We start from the raw sequence: 25,013 nt of genomic DNA, 5'->3' as shown, positions 1-25,013 counted from the left end.
AAGCTGCAGAGTTAATTCTCCTTTGTTTCTATGGGTTTCAGAAACTGAGCTCAAATTACCAGGCTTCCCCAGCAAGTGAGCCATTCTGCCAGCCCCGGGGATTAATTTTTCTGTCTGGTGCTGGTTCATCCTTTGGCATGAAGTACTCAGCTTCCCACTAAAAGTTTTGGACAAACAATCATTTCCCCTAGAATGACTGTACTGCCTTTGTCAGCTATTACTGGGCCACATTGTAAAGGAGGTGGCTCTGGGACGTTTATCCTTCTGGTCTGTGTGTCTGATTACAGTAGCACCACACTGTTTGGATTACTGTGGTTTTGTAGTAGGTTTTGAAACCAGGTATGACTTCCTCCAGCTAGTTTTGTTTTGATACAGTGTCTTCAGCTGAGACTGGCCTCTGTCTTCTTCAGTAGCCTAATCCTCCCTCTCAGGAGGGCTGGGATTACAGGCATGCACTACCATGGTGAATTTTATGTAGTGCTGGGGCTTCAACCTAGGACTCCATATACGGCTAGGCAAGCTGCCAATAACTGGCTTTGGCATCCATGTGGTAGGTAAACTGAGGCAGACAGCCACTGGGGGTCAGTGTTTAGAGCTGTTGACGGGGGTGGATCCAGATAACTATAGGGGCTGCTGACAAAGGCAGTCAGAGATTGGGGATTTTATCTGAGGAAGCAAAATTTAATTTACTGGGGCAGGCACTCCCTGTGGCCAGTGGAAAAACTATGAATTCTTTGGATTCCTTGGGGCCAGCAAGAAAGAGGATAGAGAAAGAATTCACACGTGTATACACACACACACACACACATACACACACACACACACACACACACACACACACACACTTCATGGATGAAACAAAAGGCAGTGTCCAATAACTTCATACACACATACATACACACACATATGTGTGCATACATATATACATGCATGCATACATATGTACACATATGTACATACATAACCACAAACAGAAACACACATTCACACATAGAATGGTTAGAGCAAAGCTCCAACAAGCAGGTTCCAAGCATTCTATACATACATACATACATACATACATACATACACATAATTGGTGGATGGAGCAAGCTCCAAGACAAAACCAGACAAGTTCCACATATGTACATACATACACATGGTTGATGGATGGAAGGAACAATGTTCCAGCCCTCATTCACACAAACCTTACTCATATTCACACACATAGCGATGGATGGAAGAATGTTCAGCACACTCTCATACAAACCTTGCACATATACACATACACATAGTTGATGGATGAAAGCATCAATGTTCCAACCCACCACACACAAACATTACACATACACATGGTTGGCGGATGCTCCAGCCCCCATCCTTTACTCTTTCTTCCATAACTTATATATCCCAGCAAAACCTTTTAAGCAGTATACAGTTACAACATGATTACACTTTCGTTTTCTTTTAGTGAGTAGTTATGAAAAAGCAATGTGTTTTCCAATGTCTTTACAAGAAATAACATTACTTACTACAGGAAAAGAAAACAAATTAACTCTCCAGAACCCACACCCTGTCCTAACTATGCAATTTGTCATAGATTAACAAAGTGTAAGCAAGCATGGTAGTTTTTGCAGCCAGTTGTTTTTACTGGCTCTCCGGCCAGAGGAAGGCTTTGCTAGTTCCCATGGGTCTGAGGCAGTGCTATCCTTGACATGCCTGTGCCCGTGTCAAGACATTCACATAGGATTTTATCTGTTTCTTACAGACTCAGGCCTTTCTTGGCTCCCATACTTCTGTTCTTGTTTTGGGTTTTTGTTGTGGTTGTTTCTTTAACAGGTTATAAATACTGTCTATAACTTGCTTATGTATATCATGTATACTTTTTAAATATTGGCGATGAAGGGCATCTTTTTGCCTTTGCGGGGGCAGGGTTTGAAACAGGTTTTAGACTCATAGTCTAGGCTGGTTTTGAACTTGTGATCACCCTGCCTCAGCCTCTTGAGTTACATATGTGTGCCACCATGCCCACTATGCTGTTTGCTTTTTGAGTTGCACATAATTGAGAATTGCTTGCCTATTTTTGTTTATGTGTTTCAGGATTTTATCTTCTATCAGATCTTTTTGTTTTGTGTTTCCAACAGGGTCTCACTTCTGGCTATTCTGGAACTCACTATGTAGACCAGGCTGGCATCAACCCACATAAATGTGCCATTTCTCTGCTTCAGTCCAACCGTTTAAGACAAAGGTTCTTGTCAAAGATTTGTTAGGTCACTGACATTACTGTCACTGCGGTTTCAGGCTTTATGTCATATGACTGTACTTCTAAGTCATACATTGTTTTGTCTTCTTAATACTACAGATTGAAGATCCAGGTTGCTTCTGGGTAATTATAAAAGGATGTAGTCATTTTTTAGAACAAGAAGTTGACTACCAAAAACTAAACAGTGCCATGAATGACTTCTATAACAGCATGTGTCAAGACATAGAAATAAAGCCGTTAATGCTAGAAGAAGGCCAGGTATGTACCTAAATGTGCTTTGATCTCAGGGTCTCAAAACAGCTGAAAATGCAAAATAGTCAATTCCTAGATAGTAAAAGTTTGGGAATACTTTAGCTCTGTCACTGCTTGGTACTGGTTTATTTTGCACACGCTAGAACAAAGTCTTGGTGGAGGATGGTTAGGCAAGGTTCTCCTACCAGGGATCATACTTGGGCCTTGGCAGCAGGGACTTTTACTGGCAGAGATATCTCAGTCAACTGATTTTTTGTAACATGGGCAAAGGAGACAGCACATAGTTTCCAGGGCCCAACATATAAATGCAGGCCTTTAGCAAGTGGGACATGGGGCTGGGGCTGCCTTTTTTTGTTTGTTTGTTATTTTGTTTGTTTGTTTTTGTTTTATTACTCAGGCTTTGGGAAACTTCTACTTGTTCCGTGTCCTGGCCCCTGTGTATTCTTGCAACATAAACTGCCACTGTCCGCAGTGTGGCCCTCAGGCCTTTTCCAGGAGAGGGAATTTTTATTATAGTGTGGTAGGAAAGATTTATTAAGTGTGTTTTAAGAAAAAGATTAGGAAACACTTGAGTTCCCCACCCCATCATCATTAGTAACATGATGTATTGTTTTTGATGTTAGCTTCTAAAATGAAACTTGATCAGTTGGTCCTTGAAAGTGTGTGTGCACTTGTGTCTGTATATTTCAGAGTCTGTTTAAACTTTTCCTTTTGTCCTTTATATTTTGTATAGACATAAGCATAGATAAATGTTTTTGGATGGATTTGAGGTCTCTTTCCCTCAGTATGTATTCTGTGAATATGTATCCTGTTGTAGTAACTTGGAAGGTAAGACTCTGAGAGGTGCTAAGATGCCATGGACTGAGGTTGTGACAGCCTGGTCTCATTCTAGACATCACCAGTGCAGTGTTTCACTTAGTGGTCACTCTGCTCCATTCAGTAGTGACCATCAGCTTTCCTTTGTGGTTTTGACATGAGATTTTTTTCTCATTCTTGTGCATTATGAGTTAGCATTCATTTATGTAGAACTTCTCATTTATTAACTAATAAAATATGAAATAGTTGTGTATAGTGTCTCATGCCTTTAATCCCAGCATTTAGAAGGAGGCAAAAGCAGGTAGATCAGTTTAAGGCCAGCCTGGTGCATAGTGAGTTCCAGGACAGTCAGGCCTATGTAGAGAGACCCTGTCTCAAACACAAAGCAAAAAGAAAGGAAGTTTTGTTGTCTAAACACTTAAGAATGGTTCTCTTTTTAAAAATTTTTATATTCTATCCTGACCACAGTTTTCCCTCCCACTTCTCCTCCCCCCCCCATTGCTCCCCCAAACCCTAGCTGCTCCTCATCCATTTCTCTTCAGAAAAGGGCTGGCTTTGATGGATATCAACCAGCCTGGCATACTAAGTTGCAGTAAGACTAGGCACCTGCTATTTAGGCTAGACAAGGCCACCTAGGAGGAGAGAGGGTCCCCAAAACAGGCACCAGAGTTAGAGACAGTGGTTTCACCAGAAGACCAAGCTACACAACTGCAATACATGTGCAGAGGCCTGGCCTGGTCAGTCCCATGCAGATTTCCTGGTTGGCAGTTCAGTCTCTGTGGACCCTCATGGGCCCAGGCTGGTTGGTTGTGTGGTTTTTCTTGTGGTGTCCTTGATACCCTCTGGCTCCTACGATCCTTCCTCCCCCTCTTCAGAGGTATTCTCCAACTTCTGCCTAATATTCGGCCGCGGATCTCTGCATCTGTTTCCATCTGTTGCTGGGTGAAGCCTCTTTAATTACAGTTGAGCTAGATGCCCATCCATGAGTATAGGAATCATTTCATGGTTTTTTCCCCCATTTGTGTTGTGGGTCTCTGGACTATCCAGCCTCTGGCTCCGGGCCTTCTGGGCGTTTCAGAGGTGGATTCCCATTTATAGCATGGGTCTTAAGCTAGACCACTCCGTGGTTGGCCACTCCCACAGTTTCTTCACCACCTTTACCCCAACACATCTTGTTGGCAGGAAAAATTGTAGATAGGTTTTGTGGCTTGGTTGGTGTCCCAGTCCTTCCACTGGACCCCTTCCTGGTTATAGGAGATGGCCAGTTCAAGCTCCGTATCCTCCATTGCTAAGAGTCTTAGCTAGGATCACCCTCATCGATCCCAGGGTGTCCATTGCCCTAGGTTTCTAGATTGTCCCAGAGATACCTCCTGTTTCCAGTCCCACCCCGACCTCTGTCCAGTTCCCTCTCCTCACCCACCCTTGATGTCGATTTTATTTCCCCTTCTCAGTGAATTTCATGTGTCACCCCCCCCCACATTAGTCCTTAATTATCACTCAGCTTCTTGGGTCTGTGGGTTGTAGCATGGCTATCCTTTACTTTATGGATAATATCCACTTAAGTGAGTGCATACCATGTTTGTCTTTCTGGGTCTGGTTACCTCAGTCAAGATGATCTTTTCTAGTTCCATCCATTTGCCGGCAAATTTTATGATGTTATTGTTTTAATTGACTGAGTTATACTTCATTGTGTAAATGTACCACATTTTCTTCATCCTAAGAATGATTCCTATCCTTTCCACTTTTCATCTTACTGATTAGTGCCCAGGTATCCCCTTCAGTATTCAGAGTCTTCTCTCCTTCTCCTCTATTTGTTTATTTACTTAACTTATAAGATTTATTTATTTTTATGTGAAATAAAGGTTATTTGAAGCAAACGTTTCAGTCCTATGATAGCTGGCCTGATGTCCAGGACAGGATGGTGACTAAGAGGCCAGTACTGTTCACATAGTCTGTGCTGCACAAGTGAGCAGCTCAGGTGCTAGGGTCAGTCGAGCGAGATGGTGTGAGAATTCCTTATGCTACCTGGAGCAGGGGCTACTGAAAATTATTAATTTTGGATTTCTGAAACTTTCATTAATCTTTTCCGACTATAGTTAACTGTAAGCACAGAAACTGTTGCTAACGGGAACTACTATAGTAAGAAAAATCATCCCGAACCGCTTTCCTGGCGGACAGTGCTTCCTGAGGAAGGACAGGTCCAGCTCCCTGCTGCTCTGCCCCGTGGTCAGCTGAGGCACCTTAAGTTTCTCGTTTGTGACTTAACCCTGAGCTTGTTCTCATTCCGCAGGTGTGTGTGGTGTACTGTCAGGAGCTGAAGTGCTGGTGCAGGGCTGTGATTAAGTCGATCATCTCTTCTGCAGACCATTACCTGGCGGAGTGTTTCCTTGTGGATTTTGCCAAGTATATTCCAGTAAAATCTAAAAAGTACATGCGTGTTAATTTTGTCTATATGCTTTAAGGAGACAGATGGCAGTTTTAAAGTAAAATGTCAATAAAGGAAATAACGTTTAATTCTTATATTTTGAATTATGTGTGCATGTGTTTTGTATATTGGTATGTACATGCATGTATGTGTGTGCTCACACCAGAAGACCATTAGATCCTTGGAGTTAGACTTACAGGCAGGGTGAGCCACCCAATGTGGGTACTGAGAACCAAACACAGGACTTCTGCCATAGCAGCATGTATTCTTAACTGCTAAGCTACCTCTCCAACCAAGTCAATGTTGATTTTTAAAGTAAGGAGAGACTTGGAAGCACAGGGAGTCAGAATGGGGCTCATAGGTGGCTTCTTTCCTGAAAGGGCAAGGCAAGCATACATTCTTGATTCTCTTGTATAGCAAGGAGAGAGTTTGGTTGTCTCTTAAGGTGTAGGACACAGGAGCCAAATGTCCATTGGGCAGGCTGCTCTGATTCTGGGACCACCCGTTACAGTTTACTGGAACCTAATAGATTAGTTTTTTCATTTTGTGACAACCTTTCAAACTTTCTTCCCAGAGTAAAAAGTCATTATTTAAACATGAGGACCCTTGTTCCCACTGAATAAGGCACTGTAACAGTCAGGCATGTGGCGAGTGGGACGTTAGGGTTTACAGAGTACAGGAAGAAGCAGTTAGTGTTCAGAGCGTTATAGCTTTTAATTTATTGTTTGTTTCAAAAGAACTGTTGTGTCCCCATTGGGAACTTTTCTCCTTGTTTACTTATTTTCTCCTTGGTTAGTTTATTTAGGGCAAGAGAATTACATGACAAATGAGTGTAAGAAGTTCAGTACAGCCACCTGTCCTGGCTAACCTGCTCTGGATAACCAGCCTGTGTGGATGCTGTAGAGGGTGGCCTCCCAGGAAGAGAACCAGTTGGCATTTGAAATATGTTAGGTTAGAGTAGCCTGGAGTTTGTTTGCCTGAAGAAGAATGGACCAGATTATCAAATTTCAGTCCTCCAGCTTTTGTGGCAACATCATCTGTTTAAAGGAATTTTTGTGTGATCCTGATCATATGATAAAATTGGAATTTTATGCATTTGTTGTGTGTGTTGAGATTGATAATCAAGCCACAGTGCATGTGGGAAGGTCAGAGGACAATTTACAGGAGTCAGTTCCTTCCTTCCACCATGTAGGTCTCAGAGATCAAGCTCAGGTCATCAGGCTTGGTGGCTGGTGCTTTAATCCTCTAGGCACTTCACCTGCCTGCATTTGGTATTAAAAAGTAGTAAGTAGCCAGGCATGGTGGTGGTGGCACATGCCAGTAATCCTAGTACTTGGGACATGGAAATAGGCCAGTCTGAACCGTAATGAGACCTTATCTAAAAGAATAAAAATAAAAATTTAAATAGACCCCTTCACAAGTTTAATTATTATTCAGTATTTCTTAACATTTATAACCTCACTATATATATATATATATACACACATACACACATATATGTGTATGTATATATGTATATATATTTGCCTAAACTCTTATGCCACAGAATATTAATACCATAGATTATGTGCAGTGTGTAGGCCTTTATACATAAAGCTTAAGTTTTCTTTTGCTCCTTAGTGAACAATGTATTAATATATAAGTGTGCTTTAAGTGAATTTGTTATATATATATATATTTACTTACAATAAAATTATTTGTATTTTACTTTTAAGCATCCGAGTTGCAGTAGAGTCTTTTATGCAGCTTCCTTACAGAGCAAAAAAATTCAGACTTTACTGTACAAAACCTGTGACATTGCACATTGACTTCTGTGAAGACAATGCTGAAATTGTGTAAGTATTTTTTTTTGAAAGCTTAAAATACTGGCACTCCTTTTATTTCTGTATGTATTTCCATTCTTATCTGTTATGAAGAGCACAATCAAAGAGTAAACTCTAGTTAATTAACAATTGATTCCACTCAAGTGCAGGTTGGAGTAGCCCTGTAATACCGTGGCGTGGCACTGTGCGGTCATTGTTTGAGGGGAGTCCCTGTAGATGTCATACAGGAAAGTGGATTGCGAAGAGATCAACCTAGATGGACTTCAGGGAGTCTAATAAGAGGCGGTTTATTCCCAGTGTGGTTTAGCCTAGTGTAATTTGAAAAAATAAGAGGATCTTGGTGTAATACAATCACGGGTGCACAAGGAAGCATAATTACATTGAAACTCAACTCAGGCTACATATCATTTTCCCCAAGAAGATGGATTCTAGAGATGATATCTGTACTACCTTAAGGGCCAAAGGCTCTGTCAAGTCTCAGTCATACAGAGAGCACAGAGGTCATTTGGATGGTTAGCCACCTCTGATCCTGGTTGTAAGAACTTGGGGAGCCCCTGGCTGTAAGGGTCGCTTAGATTACCAGCCACCTCTGGTCCTGGTTGTGGGAGCTTGATATGGCCTGGCCTAACAGATAACAACTGAAGATCACCAGATTACTAATTGCTTCTATTTCTTGGCTTTCTGGATGGAAGAACAGGTTTTTCATCTTTCCCATTGGAAAGATGATTTTGTGTGCGTAGCATTCCTGGTTTCTCTAGAGATCTGTGGGCACAAGGACCTTCCTGTTATGCTCCCAACAACTGTTCACTTCCAGATAGAACATAAAACAAACTCATTGAATAAGGGGATAGCATTTGATGTCTTGGTTATCTTAGAGTGAAAATAAAAGTCAGTACATGTTGACATAGAAAATGAGATGAGAAGGCAGTGGAATGCGCTGAAAGACCGAGGCGGATGCCAGGCCATTTGAGAGACGGATAATATGGATTTCTTCTTGTTTCTTGTTTTTTTTTTTTCTTCAAAGAAATTGACATTAATTTTATACAGCATCCTAATGTAGCCCTTTGGTTGTTTCTGAAGTCAATAAAATAACTGTTCACACATACAGATTTTGTATGTGGGGGCTCTCCAGTTCCCTCTCTGTTTCTTTTTGTTTTGAGTGGTTTTGTTACCCTTTAGGTTCATTTGCTAGCAAGGAAAGCTATGACAAGTTGCTTTACTTCTGAATTTTTCTAAAGTTAAAAACAAGGAAATCAGGGTGTGATAAAGAAGATAACATAAACATAATAAAACCAGATGTGGTGGTGTATTCCCATAATCCACATACTCCAGAGGCTGAGGTGAGGCGACTGCTTGTTGCCTTGGTGCTACTGTGAGATCTGGTTTGCTATAAGTTTTGATAACTCTAATACTAAAATGTGTAAATATTTTCCATTTTTATAATTTTTCTTGTGAGAAATTTATAATGACATCTTGTTACCAAATCTTTTCCCAGGCATTCTGCCGACGTAACCAAATTGCTTTGAAAATGACTGAGCCTCAATATTATTTCCCCCCTTTAAAAAATATTTTTCCCTCATATAATATATATTCTGATTAGTTTCTCAGTCCCTCCCCTCCGTATCCACACCGGAGGGGATGGACTTTCTTTCTCTCATTAGAAAACAGGCTTCTAAGAGATAATACAGATAAAATTAAAACTGTCACATTGGAGTTAGACAAGACAAACCCCAAGAGAAGGCACAAGAAACAGAGATCCACTTGTTCCCAAACTCAGGGGTCCCATTAAAAACCTTAAACTGGAAGCCATAGCTAATACACTAAGGGCCTGGTGCAGACCGCAGACCTGTGCGTGCCCTGGGCATACTGCCTCAGTCTCTGTGAGTTCATACGAGCTTTGCTCATGTTGATTTAGACAGCCTTGTTGTCTTGATGTCCTCCGTCCCCTCTGGCTCTTACAATCTTTCTAACTCCTCTTCCTTGGGGTTCCCTGATCTTTCAGGGGAGTGATATGATGGTCATTCCATTTCAGGTTGAGTGTACTAAGGTCTCTCACTCTCTGCATATATCTGGCTGTGGGTCTCTCTGTATGTGTTCCTGTAAGCTACAGGAAAAAGTGTCTCTGATGATGGCTGAGCACGGCCCTGATCTATGAGTATAGCAAATGTCATTTTATTACTACCTTAAAAAATACTTGGGAGGCAGAGGCAAGCAGATCTCTTGAGTCGTAAGACAACCAGGGTTACACAGAAAAAACCCTGTCTCCAAAAAAATTACAAAAGAACACTACAATTTGATTTTACCTTAGGGTCTCTGTGCTATCTTGTCTTAGGTTTTTGGTCACCCAAGCAGTATCAGATATGGGATCTGCCTCATGGAGTGGGCCTTACGTCAAATCAGACAATGGTTGGTTACTCACACAACTTCCTGCCACCATTGCACTAACATAGCTTGCAGGCAGGACAGTATTGTAGATGAAAGCATTTGTGGCTGGTGCCAGTATTCTTAGCTGGGCAGGACAACCTAGGAAATAAGAAAGAGAGGCACTCAAGGATGAGATAAGGCTTTGCAAGCAACAGGGAGAGAAGAACCTCTGTGGGCTGAACCCCCCCCCCCAGTAGCTTTGCAGAAGCGTATTCATTATTATCCAAAAGTTAATTTTATAGGAAATCAAGTTGTTCATACCAGAGCCTCTGATCTGGTCTATGTGCTGCCTGCAGGAACACATGAAGCACACTCTTCTCGGTTCTTATTACGCATTGTTTGCAGTGCTCAGTGATACCGGAATTCCAGGTTCACCAGGGGTGTCATGCAGCTGAAGTCCTGTGAAGGCCGTAAAGCTACTTCAGAAATACAGCCCCAACAGATCCCAAAATCCAAAAGCTTTCCTCATGGCTTAGGTCTACCTCAAAACAATCCCAGCACTCCCGTATTCATACCGGATACAGTAGCTTTCCTAATTTTCCCACTGCAGGCTGGGTTTCTGTTTACTTTACGATTCTCTTGTTGGTGTTCAGAGTCTCTCCTGCACCAGAGACATAGACCTAGGTGGAGGTGCTGCTTAGGCGCCATGGACTTCTGTATGTCCAGTGAGCTGCATTGCTGTTGTCCTCAGCAATGGCACTTTTCTGTCCGGTGTCGTCTTGGCAGCAGCCTGAATTGTTTAGGGATTTTCATGAGACCCCTTTGGCCAACAGCTTAATTTGATATAACTCAATGGTTAGTTGGGACCCTGTCTCCCCTGTTACTTGAGGATTTCCTGTAGATTGCCTTCATATATTTGAGGGAGGTTCTACCGTATTGTTTTCATACTCCTCAAACGGCCCCTAATTTTAATTGTTTTTCCCTAATATTCCCTCCTTCGTTCCCTCTCCTTCTCTTGATCCTTGCATTCCAACTCCTGCATCCATCCGTAACTCTATTCTGTTTCCCCTTCCTAATGAGATCTGTTTGTCCCTAACTTTATACCTAACCTCGGGTTCTACAGACTGTAGCTTGGTTATCACTGACTTAACAGCTAATATTTTCATATTCATGCATATATGCCATTGTTTGTCTTTGTGGGTCTGAGACACACCATTAAGGATTTTTTTTTCTAGTTTCATCCATTTATCTGAGAATTTCATGTCTTTTTAAAATATTAAGTAATAGTCCACTGTGTTGATATACCATAGTTTGTTTGTTTTTTTACCCATTCTCCTGTTGAGGGGCATCTAGGTTGCTTCTAAGTATCTGGTTACTATGCATAGAGCAGCTATGAGCATGGATGAACAAGTATCTCTGTGGTAAGGCGAAGTATCTTTTGGACATGTCCAGCAGTGGTATGGCTGGGTGTTGGGTATATTAGTGCTGGGAAGATCATGAGAAGCACCACACTGATTTCTACAGAAGCTGCACAAGTTTGCACTCCTACCAGCAATGGAGGAGTGTTTCCCTTGCTCCTTATCCTTGTCAGCATGAGCTGTCACTTGTTTTATTGATCTTAGCCGTTCTGATGAGTATAAGTTTTGATATTATTTCAAAGCAGTTTTGATATGTATTTTCCTGATGGCTAAGGATATTGAACATTTCTTTAAGTGCTTCTCAGCCATTTTTGAGTTTCCTCTTTTGAGAATTTTCTATTTAGATCTGTATACCGTGTTTTAACTGAGTTACTTGTTTTCTTGATATTTAGCTCTGGTGATTTGAATAGGAGTGGCCCTCAAAGGCTCATAGATTTGAATGCTTGGTCACCAGAGACTGACACTATTTGAAAAGTTTAGGAAGTATGGCCCTTGTGGAGGAAGTGAATCACTGAGGGTGGGCTTTGAGGGCTCTATGTTCTGCTGCCTGTGGATCAAGATACAGAACTCTCGGCTACTATTCTAGCACCATGTCTGCCTGTGTGCCTCTATCCTTCTTTTTATGATGATAATGGACTAAACCTCTGAAACCGTAAGCCAGTCCTGGTTAAATGCTTTGTTTTTAAAAGAGTTGTATGATCATAGGGTCTCTTCATAGCAGTAGAACACTAACTTGTTTCTTGAGTTCTTTATATATTTTAGATATTAGCCTGCTCTCTGATACAGAGTTGAACATCTTTTTCCCATTTGGTAGCTGGTGCTTAGTCTGAATAATGGTATCCTTTGCCATCCAGAAGCTTTTCAGTTCCATGAGGCCCCTTGTTATTGTTGTGCTGTTTTGTTTTGCTTTTTAGAGACAGGGTTTCACTGCATGACCCTGGCTATCCTGGAACTCACCCTGTAGACTAGACTGGACTTGAACTCAGAGATCCACCTGCCTCTGCCTCCTGAGTGTTGGGACAGTATCTTCAATAAATGATGCTGGTCAAACTAGATGGCTGCATGTAGAAGAATCCAAATAGATCTATACTTAACACTCTGTACAAAGCTCAACTCCAAGTGGTCAAAGACCTCAACATAAGATCAGATACATTGAACCTGATAGAGAAAATGAGGAATAACCTTGAATTCGTTGGCTCAGGAAAAGACTTTCTGAACAGAACACTATTAGGACAGGCACTAAAATTAACAATTAATTAATGAGACCTTGCTGTGTAGTAGTGGCATAGTCCTTTAATCCCAGCACTTGAGAGGCAGAGCAGGCAGATCTGAGTTCAAGGCCAGCCTGGTCTATATAACAAATTCTAGGACAGTCAGGGCTATACAAAGAAACTCTTTTTTTCCAGAGTGTTTCTGGCTTCATAATAAAAAAAAAAATCAGGTGTCCGTGGACAAACACACACACATACACACACACACACACACACACACACACACACACACACACACACACACACACACACACACGGATTTATGTCTAGGTCTTCAATTTGATTGTATTGATCAACATGTCTATTTTTGTGCCATTACCATGATGGCTTTATTAATATAGCATCAAGCTTTAAACATTTTTTTATCCATTGAGCACAGGACTTAGTTTCATTAGTCTTCCTGTTGCCCCCTCTCTTCTCAAACTGTAAATTTTGTCTATTTCTTTGCTTAGCTTGCTCTTTTTGCTATAGAACTGCATAAGATTGGCCACTAGGGCTGGAGAGATGGCTCAGCAGTTAAGAGCACTGGCTGCTCTTCCAGAGGTCCTGAGTTCAATTTCCAGTAATCACATGGTGGCTCACAACCATCTGTAATGGGATCCTGTGCCACCTTCTGGTGTGTCTGAAGACAGCGACAGTGTACTCACATACATTAAATAAATAAATAAATAAATCTTTAAAAAACAAAATGCATGGTCAGGTCTATCACAGCATTATCCCACTTCTGATACCAACTTCTGTCTTGGTCATACCTATTCACAGGCAGAATAGTCATTTTTACTACATTAATCTTCAGAATATGAGAGATCTTTCCATTTTCTGTCTTCAAGTTCTTTTCTCCAGTGTCTTGAAGTTTTTGGGTTTTTTTTCTTTTTTTTTTTTTTATCATATAAGTATTTCACTTACTTGGTTAGAGTTACTTCAAGATATTTTGTAGTATTTGATGCTGTTGTAAAGAGTGTTGTTTCTGTAATGTTTTTTTCTCAGTCTGTCATTTGTATATAGGAAGGTTACTTATTTTTGTGAGTTAATTTTATGTCCAGATACTTGGCTGAGAGGGATTACTAGTTGTAGGAATTGCTGGTGGAATTCTTAGAGTCCTATATAATATCACTTTTAAATAAACATACATTGACATTTTACTTTCCTGCTTGTATCCTCTTAGTCTCTTTCAGTTGTCTTACGGTCCTAGCTAAGACTTCAAGTACTATATTATAGTAGGTGATGGTGGCCAGTCTCGTCTTACTCTTGGTTTTAGTGGAATTGCTTTGAGTTTTTCTCCCTTTAAGTTGATGTTTGCTATGGGCCTGCTGTAAACTGCCTTTATTATGTTGAAGGTGTGTCCGTGTCCCCAATCTCTCCAGGACTTTTATCATGAAGGGCTGTTAGATTTGTCAAAGACCTTTTCTGCATCTAATCGATGATCGTGTAGGTTTTGTCTTTTAGTTTGTTAATATGTAGATTATATATTATATTTGGTTTTGTTGTATATTCATCTTTATTCAATTCTAGGAAATCTAATTTTATTTTTAATTTCTGTCATGCCCCATTTTTTCATCAAGTAGTGAGTTGATCAGCTGCCATGAATTTGTAAGCTTTCTGTTTCTGTTGTTGTTGATACCTGGTTTTTAATTTGTGGTAGTCAGATAGGATACAGGGTGTTATTTCAATTTTCTTGTATCTGTTTTGTGTGTAAATATGTGGTTAGTTTTAGAGAAAGTTTTGTGAGTTGCTGGGAGGAAGGTTTTTTCTTTTGTATTTGGTGAAGTGTTCTGTCAATAGTTGTTAGGTTAGGTTGGTTGGTTTATAACTTGAGTTAGCTCTAACATTTATGCCTAGTTTCTGTCTACATGAGAAAAACTACGTGTGTGTTGAAGTCACCCACTACCACTTTGTGAGGATCAGCATGTGATTTTAGCTGTAGCGTATTTCTTTTATGAGTTTGGGGGCCCCTTTGGTGCAGAGATGGGGTTTTTTTTTTCTTTTCTTTTCTTTTTTTTTTTTCCGGAGCTGGGGACCGAACCCAGGGCCTTGCGCTTGCTAGGCAAGCGCTCTACCACTGAGCTAAATCCCCAACCCCTGGTGCAGAGATGTTAAGAATTGCACTGTCCTCTTGGTATATTTTTTCTTTGATTGTGTTGTGTGCTTCTTTATCTCTTCTGATTAGTTTTCATTTAAGGTCTATTTTGTTAGATATTAAAATGTATCTACCAGCTTGCTTCTTAGGTCTATTTGCTTGAACTATCTTTTACCGTCTGTTTACACTGAGATGATGTCTATCCTTGATGTGTGTTTCTTAGATACAGCAGGATGGTTTTTTGTTTTTTGTTTTTTTGGTTTTTTTTTTTTGTTTTTTGTTTTTTTTTTTTGGTTCTTTTTTTTCGGAGCTGGGGACCGAACCCAGGGCCTTGCACTTCCTAGGTAAGCGCTTTACCACTGAGCTAAATCCCCAGCCCCTCAGCAGGATGGTTTTATGGATCCTGTTTTTCATTTATTCTGTTAGTCTGTGCCTTTTTATTGGGGGAATTAAGACCATTGGTGTTGAGATAGCACAGTGTTCGTATGGTGGTGGTGGTGGTGGTGGTGTGTGCATATGCATGTTTGTGTGTGCGCATGTGCTTGAGTGAGTTTGTGTTTCCCCTCTTTTGATTTGCTGGTCCAGGACTATTTGTTCCCTCTGTCTTCTTGGGTGTAGTTAACTTCTTCAGGTTGGAGTTTTCCTTCTAATACTGGATTTGTACATAGATCTTGCTAAAATTGGATTTAACATGGAATACCTTATTTTCTCCATCTATGGTGATTGAAAATTTTACTGTGTAAAGTAGTCTGGGATGTAGTCTGTGGTCTCTCAAGGGTCTGCAGCACATCTGTCCTGTCCCTTCTGATTCTTAGAGCATCCATTGAGAAGTCCAGTTTTATTCTAATAGGTCTGTCTACATGTGACTTCCCTTACAGCTTTTAATATTATTTGTCCTGTATATTTAGTGTTTCGATTATTGTGTACCTAGGGGACTCTTCTCTTCTGGTCCAGTCTATTTGGTATTCTATATGCTTCTTGTATCTTGATAGGCATCTCTTTCTTTCCGTTAAGAAAAATTTCCTCTATGATTTTGTTGAAAATGTTTTTCTGGGCCTTTAGTCTTGTTTTCTTCTCCTTCCTCTATTCCTATTATTCTTAGATTGGGTCTTTTCATAAGTGTCCCCGGTTTTCTGGATGTTCAGTGCCAGAAGGGATTTTTATATTTTTGTTTTTAAATTCAACATTGTTTGACTGATCTGTACATTTCTTCTGTTGTGTCTTCAATGTCTTTTTCCAACCCTTGTATTCTATTGATAAGGCTTCTTATCAATAGATTCTCATTTGAGTTCTTACGTTTTTCGTTTCCAGACTTCCTCCAGTTTTGGTTTTCTCTATTGCTTCTGTTTTTACGTTCAGATCTTGAAGTGTTTTATTGTTTCCTTTGACTGTTTATGTCTCATAGATTTCTCTAAGGGACTTGTTCATCCCTCCTTACAGACCTCTGTCTTCCTCCTAAGGGTTATTTGATGTGTTTTCTTGTGCCTCAGCTGTTTTGGAATGCTCAGGGCCTGTTGTGGTATGTTTTTCTGGCTAAAGTGGAGACATGTTGTCATGGCTGTTACTAATTTCGTACTTGCATCTAGGTGTCTAGGATTAGAAAGATGGTAATTCTAGGTGCTGATATTTGGTCTTGTCTTTGAGTGGTATTTTGTTCCTTGGTTTCTGTTGTCCTCTCTCACTCTTTTGAAAGAGTAGTGACTGTATGTTGCCTGGTAGGAAATTCTTCTGAGTTCCTGATAGGTAATTCCAAGTAAAACTGTGTTTCTGTTTATTAAGAACTGACACTTAGGGATAGGGACAGGTTGGGAATCAGATTGAAAGTATCCACAGGAAGGAAGAAGGTAGGGTGTTCCACCAGAATCTGCTTAGTACCCCAGGAATGGGGCAAAGAATAAGGAGAGGCCACAGCAGAAGGTCTGTTATAGAGCTAAGAATGAGAATGGGGATTGGACTTGAAAGAACGGAAGGAAAGGTGAAGATCTACAGTTAGGTATGTCAGAGTGGCCAGAGTGGCCTGCGGTTCCCATGGGGTGCCTGCTGGGACAAAGCAGTGAGTTAGGGGTAAGGTAGAGGGGGAAGGTCTGTGCGGTCCCCTAGGGATGGGAGCAGGGTAAGAAGCTGCAGCGTGTGTTCTGCTGCAGAGCTTCGGATGAGACTGGGGCTTGGGAGAGATGGAAATCTGTACTTAGCTACCTGCCTCCTTGGTTGGAGTGTCATGCAGGTTCCCAGTAAATACAGCCTGTTAACTAAGAGAACCTTGGGATGTGCTTTAAACAAGTGTATGGGTTCTCTTGAAATCTCTTCCTCTTTAGCAGGCCTGAGCAGTTGCGTAGGGCTGTGCTCTCTGTAGGAACAGCAGAATCCCTAGGCCAGCTTCATCCTGAGGCTGCAATGAGTTCATTTTGGGAAGAACTCAGTTCTGTGCTTGTTGCACAGGCAGGGAATCCCTAGAATAAGCTGGGTAGCCAGACTAGCTAGATTGGTGAGCTCTGGCTTGAAAGTCTCTGTTTCAGTAAATAAAGTGGAACACATTAAAGGAAGACAAGAGATGTCAGCTTTTGGCTTCTACCTCCTCTCCCGCTTACATGTACTTGCACTCATGCACATGAATAAGTACACATACAAGTGTACAACACGTACACACAAGCCTCTGTAGCTGTAGAGATGTATGTGCATGTATCCCTCTCTGTCCTTACTTCTTTCTCTCAGCATCTGACCATGGTAGCAGTGTTAATACTGGGCAGCCCCCTGCACTAGAAGTGCTGTTAGGTATAGTCAGCACTTCTGTCTGGATAGATGTTAGTTTGGGGGGATTGTTTTTGGTTTCCTGCCTCCTGTAGCGTTACCAGACAGTTTTGTTCTTTTCCTCAAGCAGTGTGGTTATTATGGAAAGAAACGCTTCAGGGAACAGATCTATTTTGACTCTTCTGTTGTGTCCCGGAGATGTTGCATTATAGAAGCTACATATCTGGAAGCGTTCATGGGCTCTTTGTGACAAGCCCATCCTCCATTGCTCAGTCTTCCTCATACCATTACTAGTTTGCTTGAGATGATTTATTGCTTTTGTGGTTGTCCATGGATTGTATATAAATAGGGTAGGAAGTTGGTTGTTACTAACCTGGAGGCTGGGGCTTCCTATGTAGTTGCCCTCTAGCCAGCCAGCCACCTAGGTATCTTGGCCCTTGGGGACTGGGAATGAGGCTCTGGAATGGTGGCCTGTGCTTACTATGTTCCTGTCACTAGCTGCTGGTTCTCTAGGTATGAGGTGGACACCAGCCTGCATATCATAGCACTCAGAAAAGTTATTTCCTTCTTCCTGTTGCCATTGCAGGATCCTGATCCCAGGACTGCAGTGGTTTTCAGGGAGATTCTTGTCAAGTTGCCCTTCAAAAAGATTAGCAACTTCCCCCATCTTTTTTGTATATTAATAGAGTGTTCTTGAGAGCTGAAGAGATGACTCAGCAGTTAATAGCACGGATTGTTCTCTCAGAGGAACTGGGGTTGATCTCCAGCACTCAACATGGGTGGTCACAATCATCTATAACTCCTAGTGCCAAAGAATCCAGATTCCAGGGAATCTGACCTCCACAGGCACCAGGCATATGCTAAATGGTCCACAGACGTTCATGCGAGCAAACTTCCACATACCTAATACATTTTTTTTAATGAGCCTGAGAATATGGGTCAATCAGTAAAGTGCCTGTCTTGCAAACAAATCTGAGTTTGAATCCCCAGAACCCATGTAAAAGGTTAGATACTGTGGTGTGTGCCAGTAACCTTAGCCTGGGGAAGGAGGAGTGGTGACAAGGTCCCTGAAATGTATTGGCCAGTTAGCCTAGGAAAACTGATAAGCTTCAGGTTTAGTCTAGTCTGTTGTTGTTGGCTGGCCAACCAGCCTGAGAAAACTGATGATATACTCTTCCTCCCACCCCCAAAAGGGAAGTGATAGAGGAAAGACATCTGACATTGACCTGACCTTCCACACATACTACAGGTATGTGTGTACACACAGCATAGCTATACCATATACAAATATAAACCACATAAAAGATTCTCTTAAAAGTTATTGGTTTTCCACACAATGTTGAATGTTAGTGGTGGTGTTAGATTTCTCTTCTTGTGTTCTCTTGTGTTTATCCTTACACACACACACACACACACACACACACACACACATTTAGATAGACAGACGGACACCCATTCATACTATATTGAGTTTTCTCTTGAGTTTGTTGCCTGATAAGAATTTATTTTTTCTAAAAAATATTACTAGGTTATTTTTCATATATAATATGACTTGAAGTCATTTTTTTTTGGGTTCTTTTTTTTGGAGCTGGGGACCGAACCCAGGGCCTTGCACTTCCTAGGCAAGCGCTCTACCACTGAGCTAAATCCCCAACCCCTTGAAGTCATTTTTTATTTTGCTGTTTTTAGAAATCCTTTATGTTGCTGTAAAATTAAATAAAATGGTTTCTTTTATCCCGCACTAGATCTGGCACCATAGTGCCCCATGACATCTTTGTTTCATATTTTCATCTCAAGTCAGCAAAGTGTCTCACCAGCTCAGCCCCATCCCACGTTCCACTGCCGCGGGCTACTCTCTGAGCCCAGCAACAATCTCTCTACCCATCTAGTTCCTAAGGCAGGTCACCACCATGTCAGACATACACATCCCAATTCCGTGGCGGCCCAGTGTCTCCAGCCACCACACACACACTCTTGAACTCAATCAAATTGCCACGTGAAAGAACACACAACACAATAACCTCTGATCCACTTGATAAGATATAATTTGCACATCTAGATATACAAAGCCCTGTACACATCTATCCCTTAAGAATATTCATAACAACCTGTAGATGTGCAGAGAGGAATCTTATCATCCGCCTCCATGTTCTCTGCACTGCTCCTGCCCTCGCTCCAGTTCCCTCCTCCTCTCTATAACTTTTCTCCCTCCCATCCTTCCTCCTTGTCCAATGAAAGGCCTTGTTCTATCTTGTACCTGCCTTCACCTGCATAATGACATCATTCTACACCTTTACAATTCCCTGAAGGTAATGTGGTTAATCTCACAGTAAAAATCACATATATATTTTGAATACCAATCATGTTGGCACTGGCCATGCATGTCACTCATTTGATCTTTAAAGCAGCTGTTGGGCAATGTGGTTCTCTTTAATGGCTAAAAGCATTAGAAACATGAGGTTTCTTGTGCTAATTGTAGAAACCAATAACATGACTGCTGCTTGGGATGGTTAAAGGGAACATTTTTATTGTTGGTAGGAGGGAGAAAATAGCCGGAGGCATCCGGAAGGGTCCAGAGCAGAGAAAGAAAGTAGTAGACTGAATATGGCCAGCGGACTGGACCTGGCCAGGGCAGTGGACAAGAGAAGTGAAAACAGCAGGGATAGAGAAGAGCGAGGACACTGAGAAGCAGGACCAGAGCACAGAGAAGGCTGCCAGGAGGGCAGAGCCAGCCAAAATGGCAAGGCTGAGGAGGGCAAGGTGTGGGGGCCAGCAGCTGGAAGGAGTGTAGGGAGGGAGGCAGTGAGGAGGGCTAGCAGGATGAACTCTGAAGTATGTAACAGGGAAGGAGCCTGCAGGCCAGCAGGTGATAAGTGTGTACCCTTAAGTCCCTTCTGCCAAAGGTGAAGGAAATGACTCCTTTTATAGAGGGAATAGGTTTCACCCTTTCTTGAGGAATGCTTGCTTTTACCTAATCACCAGAAATTCTCCTCTAGTCTGGGTTGGGCCCATTTCTGGATATTTGGACTGCCTTTTGGGGTTTGGGGAATTGGAGTTTTCCTCTGGACCTGACATTAACAAGCTTTAGTTTATTTTTGTCCCTCCTAAGCTTTGCTCTGTCCTGTGTTTGCAGTGCCTACAACTCTTCCTCTGAAAGTCTTTGTAAAGTGTAGACAGAGCCAGCTGGTGGAGATGAAAAGGAGCTGGGGCCAAAGTACTAACTAGTCCTGGAGTGTGGGCTGACTCTAGAGTTAGTTAATCAGTGCTGCCATTCTGTCTGGTGGCCACTGAGGGATGGTGCATGCTTTGGCTTTCCCTTCAAGGAACTTGTACTGTGTCTGTGGGAAGTAGATTTGTTGTAGATAACTAGTGACAGTGGCGGTATGACAAAAGGTGCCATACATTGCCATGGGGGGTTTCATCTCAGCAGGGCCTTTGTATCTGTCTGCTCTGTGAAGGTGGCATTCTTAGACACATCTGGAGTCTGTACCCTGATGTAGAGCTGCACAGGTTCCTGTCTGTGTTGGATGCTCGTGTTCAGGGTCAGAAACACCCACTATCCAGCTAGCGACGTAGCTGTGGTATTGTTAGCCTGTGGTTTTTACCTAATGAGGTTGCATCTGTTGCTGTTCCAGACCTGCCACAAAATGGGACAGTGCAGCTATCCAGTACTTTCAGAACATTCTAAGAGGTAAGGCCAGGGTATGCCTGCAGAGTGCTTTGCGCCAATACCTGTGGTGGCTTCTTCTTCTGTTGCCAGGTTTCTTAAGCTCCACATGCATAACTGTTGGCTCTCCTTATATGGCCTTAAGTTACTTGAAGCCCCTTCCATGCCAGGGATCACATTGACTATGCCCCTGTAATTTTGCAGGTAGAATTGGATGCTAGTATTGTCTGCTGAAATAAAGAACTGTCTGGTTGTTGTAGAGGGTCTTTCTTACAGAAACACTCCCTGCTTGTCAGATTGTTTTTAAATGCTAAGGGGATACAGAGTGAATGTGTTATATTTTCTTGATCAGGCAGTTGATGAAAAACCCAGCTTCTTTTACTGAGCAAGGGATAGGAAGTGGACATTTGTTGTGTAATAAACATCATTGCTAAGTCAAAGCCTAAAAAAATGTCTTTAACTGTGTTGGTAATTGTAAAATACTGCCTGTAGCATCTGTCCCAACTCCTGTCAGTCAGTATTCCTATGGCTGTGCCTACCTGCTAGGACTGCTCTGAGTATGATTGGACAGGCCTGGAAGTTGCTGGGTGCCTCTTGAGACCATATTTACTTTAGATAAATGCTAATCTCAGCTTATTTCTTTGTTCATTTATTGCCATTTAGCAACTACCCAAGTGGAAGCAAAGCTATGCGCTGTGGAAGAAGATACTTTTGAGGTTTACCTTTATGCAACAATAAAAAATGAAAAAGTAAGTGAAAGACATGTAGGGGTGGGGATGTCTTAGGGTTGGTTTTATGTCTAAGTACTGAAAATATTTATGAAGTTCAAGAATTTTCTGGTGTCATCTTTAGGGTTTAAGTGTAGGACCATGTGATCTGAAAAATAGGGATTCTGGGTCTATGTTGAACAAGAGTGGAAAGAGAGGACATTTTCCTTCTCTTTTGAGATAAGGACTCAATTTGTAAGCCTGGATGGCTGGGAACTCTAGAAGTCTGCTCTGCTGCCTAAGTGCTGGAACTGAAGACACGAGGCTCCCACCATAATATTCCTCACACTTTCTCGGAACTGTGAGACATACTCGGCATTAGTCACAGTGCCATTAACTTATTAATGACAGTACTGACACGCAGCAGTTTCAAAGCATTACTGTGTTCCTGTGGAAAAGAAATTTGATAGTAAGCAAAGATACAGTTTTCAAAAGCTGCTCTGATTCATGCTCACGCTTCCCCCCCCCCCCCCCTCTCTCTCTCTCTCTCATTTCTTGTATTCTGGTTCTCTATATCCTGAGCTCGTTTTGCTTATTTTATATCTTGGTGATGAGTCTCTTAAATATTGTTTTTAAAATACATTTTTTTCTTCTTACTTTAAAAAAGTAGGGGTTGGGGATTTAGCTCAGTGGTAGAGCGCTTGCCTAGCAAGCACAAGGCCCTGGGTTCAGTCCTCAGTTCCAAAAAATAAATAAATAAATAAATAAATAAATAAATAAATAAATAAATAAATAAATAAATAAATAAATAAAAAATAAAAAAGTAGGTCCCTCTTTTGTACTGTGTTTTGTATCTGACAACTTACTCTCACTTTAAGTGATGGAGTAAGTACAGGTAACAGGGAGGCCCATTCATAGTAGAGAGCAAATTTATATTGGATACAGTGATCACAATTGCTCAGAAAAGATGTAAGCCAGCAAATTCTTTTCTTTTTTTTTTTTGGAGCTAGGGACTGAACCCAGGGCCTTGTGCTTGCTAGGCAAGCACTCTACTGCTGAGCTAAATCCCCAACCCCAGCAAATTCCTTTCTAATCCAAAGGAAGTCAAGGATCCTGTCTTTTTCAGCCTTGTTGCAGTAACCTCTCCAACCCAAATAAGCCCGTGCAAAGAAAACATGACTCGATTAGTATGGATACAATCTGTACACCAGGTCTACCACTGCACTAACTGCAGCATCTCTAGGCCACGTGCTTCAGCTCCATCTTCCTTCTACCTCCTCTTCTTCCATGGACACACCCCCCCCAACTCTTCTGCTCCACCTTCCCTTCCCCTCCCCAGTCACTGGCTCTCACCTTTATTTTGCAAGTTAAAATGGGGAGAAGGTTCTGAAGAAGTTACCTGAATACTGAATAGTGACTAGGCAGCCCTTCTTGGGAAAGCAGAATTAGCATCAAAATACAAACAGTTGGGGGGGGGCCCACAACACTGCCCTGCCTCTTTCAGGTGCAGAATTGCATGACACATCCATATTGCTGCGTCTGTCAGTGCTCTGACCCTTATGAAGAGCTCTTCCTGTATGCCCCTGTGTGGAAGTGTATTATCTAGTTCCTGTATGCGCCCGTGGAAGAGTATATTATCTAGTATCTTCTGGATTTTGAGTTTTGTCCAGTTAACACTCATGTAATTGTTTTTCTCTGGGTGTACATGTTCCTTCTTGGGTTAATACCTAGGAGTCTAACTTCTGGATAGCGTTGTTGACATTTGGAAGCTGCCAAAATGACAGCACTTTACGTCTTTATCATCAGTGTGAGAGATTTCACTTGTTCATGTGTGCTCCCACACTTGGTCACTCCGTCAGTGTGTGGAGGATCTCACTGTGGATGGTTACACATTTGCTCAAACACCGGTGACATGTTCACCTGTTTATTTGTAACTATGCTTTGATAGATAGTCATACTTTGCCTGTTAGATTGCTTTTATTTTATATTGAGAGTTCTTCCTTTGAAAGTTTTATGAATGTGTATGTGAGTATACATGTGTGTATATGTTCTTGTATGTATACATGCATGTGGAGGCTATAGCACAACCTTGGCTTCTTCAGAAATGTTGTTCACCTGACAAGGTTTCTCAGTGGCCTGAGTGGATGGCCAGCCAACTCTAGGGACCACCACCTCCCTGGATCTGGGATTTGTATTGTAGCCCACCAGGCTTGTGCCATTTTATTTGGGTCTTGAGAATCAAACTCAGATTCTTACATTCACAAAAAGCCCTTTACCATATCTCCTCAGCCTCCAAGTGCTTCATTTTGGATGTATCTCTGTCCAGTGACTTCATTCTATAATGTCTTTGCCCCATCTCTCCATTGTGGGCAGCCTGTCTGTCTGTCTTTGCCTCCACGTACTGGGATTCTAGGCACTGCTATCATGCCTGGCTTTGAAGCAGGTTTTGTTTGCTGTTGGTTTGGTTTGGTTTTTGGTTTTTAGAGACTTTTTCTTTGTGTAGCCCTGGTTGTTCTGGAACTAGTTCTGTAGACCAGCCTGGCCTTGAACTTGGAGATGCACTTGCCTCTGCCTCCCCAGTGAAGGGATCAAAGGCAAGCACCACCTTGAATCCCAGCCTGGCAAAGAATTAAGGTTTGATAAAGTCTAGTTTTTCCCAGTTTCCCCATTTGTTGTTAGTGGTCTCTCACCTGAACTGTACCTTGCCAGATTGTGTGAGCACCCTCTTTCTCCAGGGTATACCTTATATTTTATGAAATTTATTGCTACTTTCTGATGAGGGGCTCATGAGAATCCTTTATTTTGTTCCTAACATAGCAGGAACCAAGAGATGCTTTTGTCAAATTATACTCCATAAAGTAACGTTTTAGGAATTTGGGGCTGAGTTTGTGATATTGATTTCTTGTACATTGACTACACCCGTCTAAATGGCAATTCATAAAACGTTTAAAATTTTTATAGGTTTGTGTTAATGATGATCTAGTTGCAAAGAATTTTGCTTATTATGTGTCACCAATGGGGAACAAAAACCTCAATACTTTGGAGAAACCCAGGCTGAGTCTCAATTCGGTGCCCTGCTCCAGTAAGCTCAGCCCATCACTTACTCTGTGGCCAATGCTTCTGCAAGGAAAAGACTGTCAGAGAATGGAAAGTGAGTATTCTGTGTTCCCCATCCTCGTCATACTAGGTTCTATCTAAGCTAT

At 41.7% G+C, this 25,013-nt stretch overlaps 1 protein-coding gene across 3 annotated transcripts in view; it reads left to right on the top strand.

Annotated features, from left to right (window-relative positions):
* Tdrd12 (tudor domain containing 12) overlaps nucleotides 1-25,013 on the top strand; it is a 72,430-nt gene that overhangs the window by 2,685 nt on the left and 44,732 nt on the right. For all 3 annotated transcript variants that reach the window (NM_001432607.1, XM_087591902.1, NM_001432608.1), the window contains 6 exon segments: nucleotides 2,342-2,500; nucleotides 5,601-5,737; nucleotides 7,451-7,570; nucleotides 21,072-21,127; nucleotides 21,767-21,852; nucleotides 24,772-24,961. In NM_001432607.1, coding sequence (NP_001419536.1) covers nucleotides 2,342-2,500; nucleotides 5,601-5,737; nucleotides 7,451-7,570; nucleotides 21,072-21,127; nucleotides 21,767-21,852; nucleotides 24,772-24,961 — 748 coding nt within the window.

Source organism: Rattus norvegicus, chromosome 1, assembly GCF_021556685.1.
Source record: "Rattus norvegicus strain SHRSP/BbbUtx chromosome 1, alternate assembly SHRSP_T2T, whole genome shotgun sequence".
NCBI lineage: Eukaryota > Metazoa > Chordata > Mammalia > Rodentia > Muridae > Rattus > Rattus norvegicus.
This window is presented reverse-complemented; position numbering and strand designations above follow the sequence as displayed.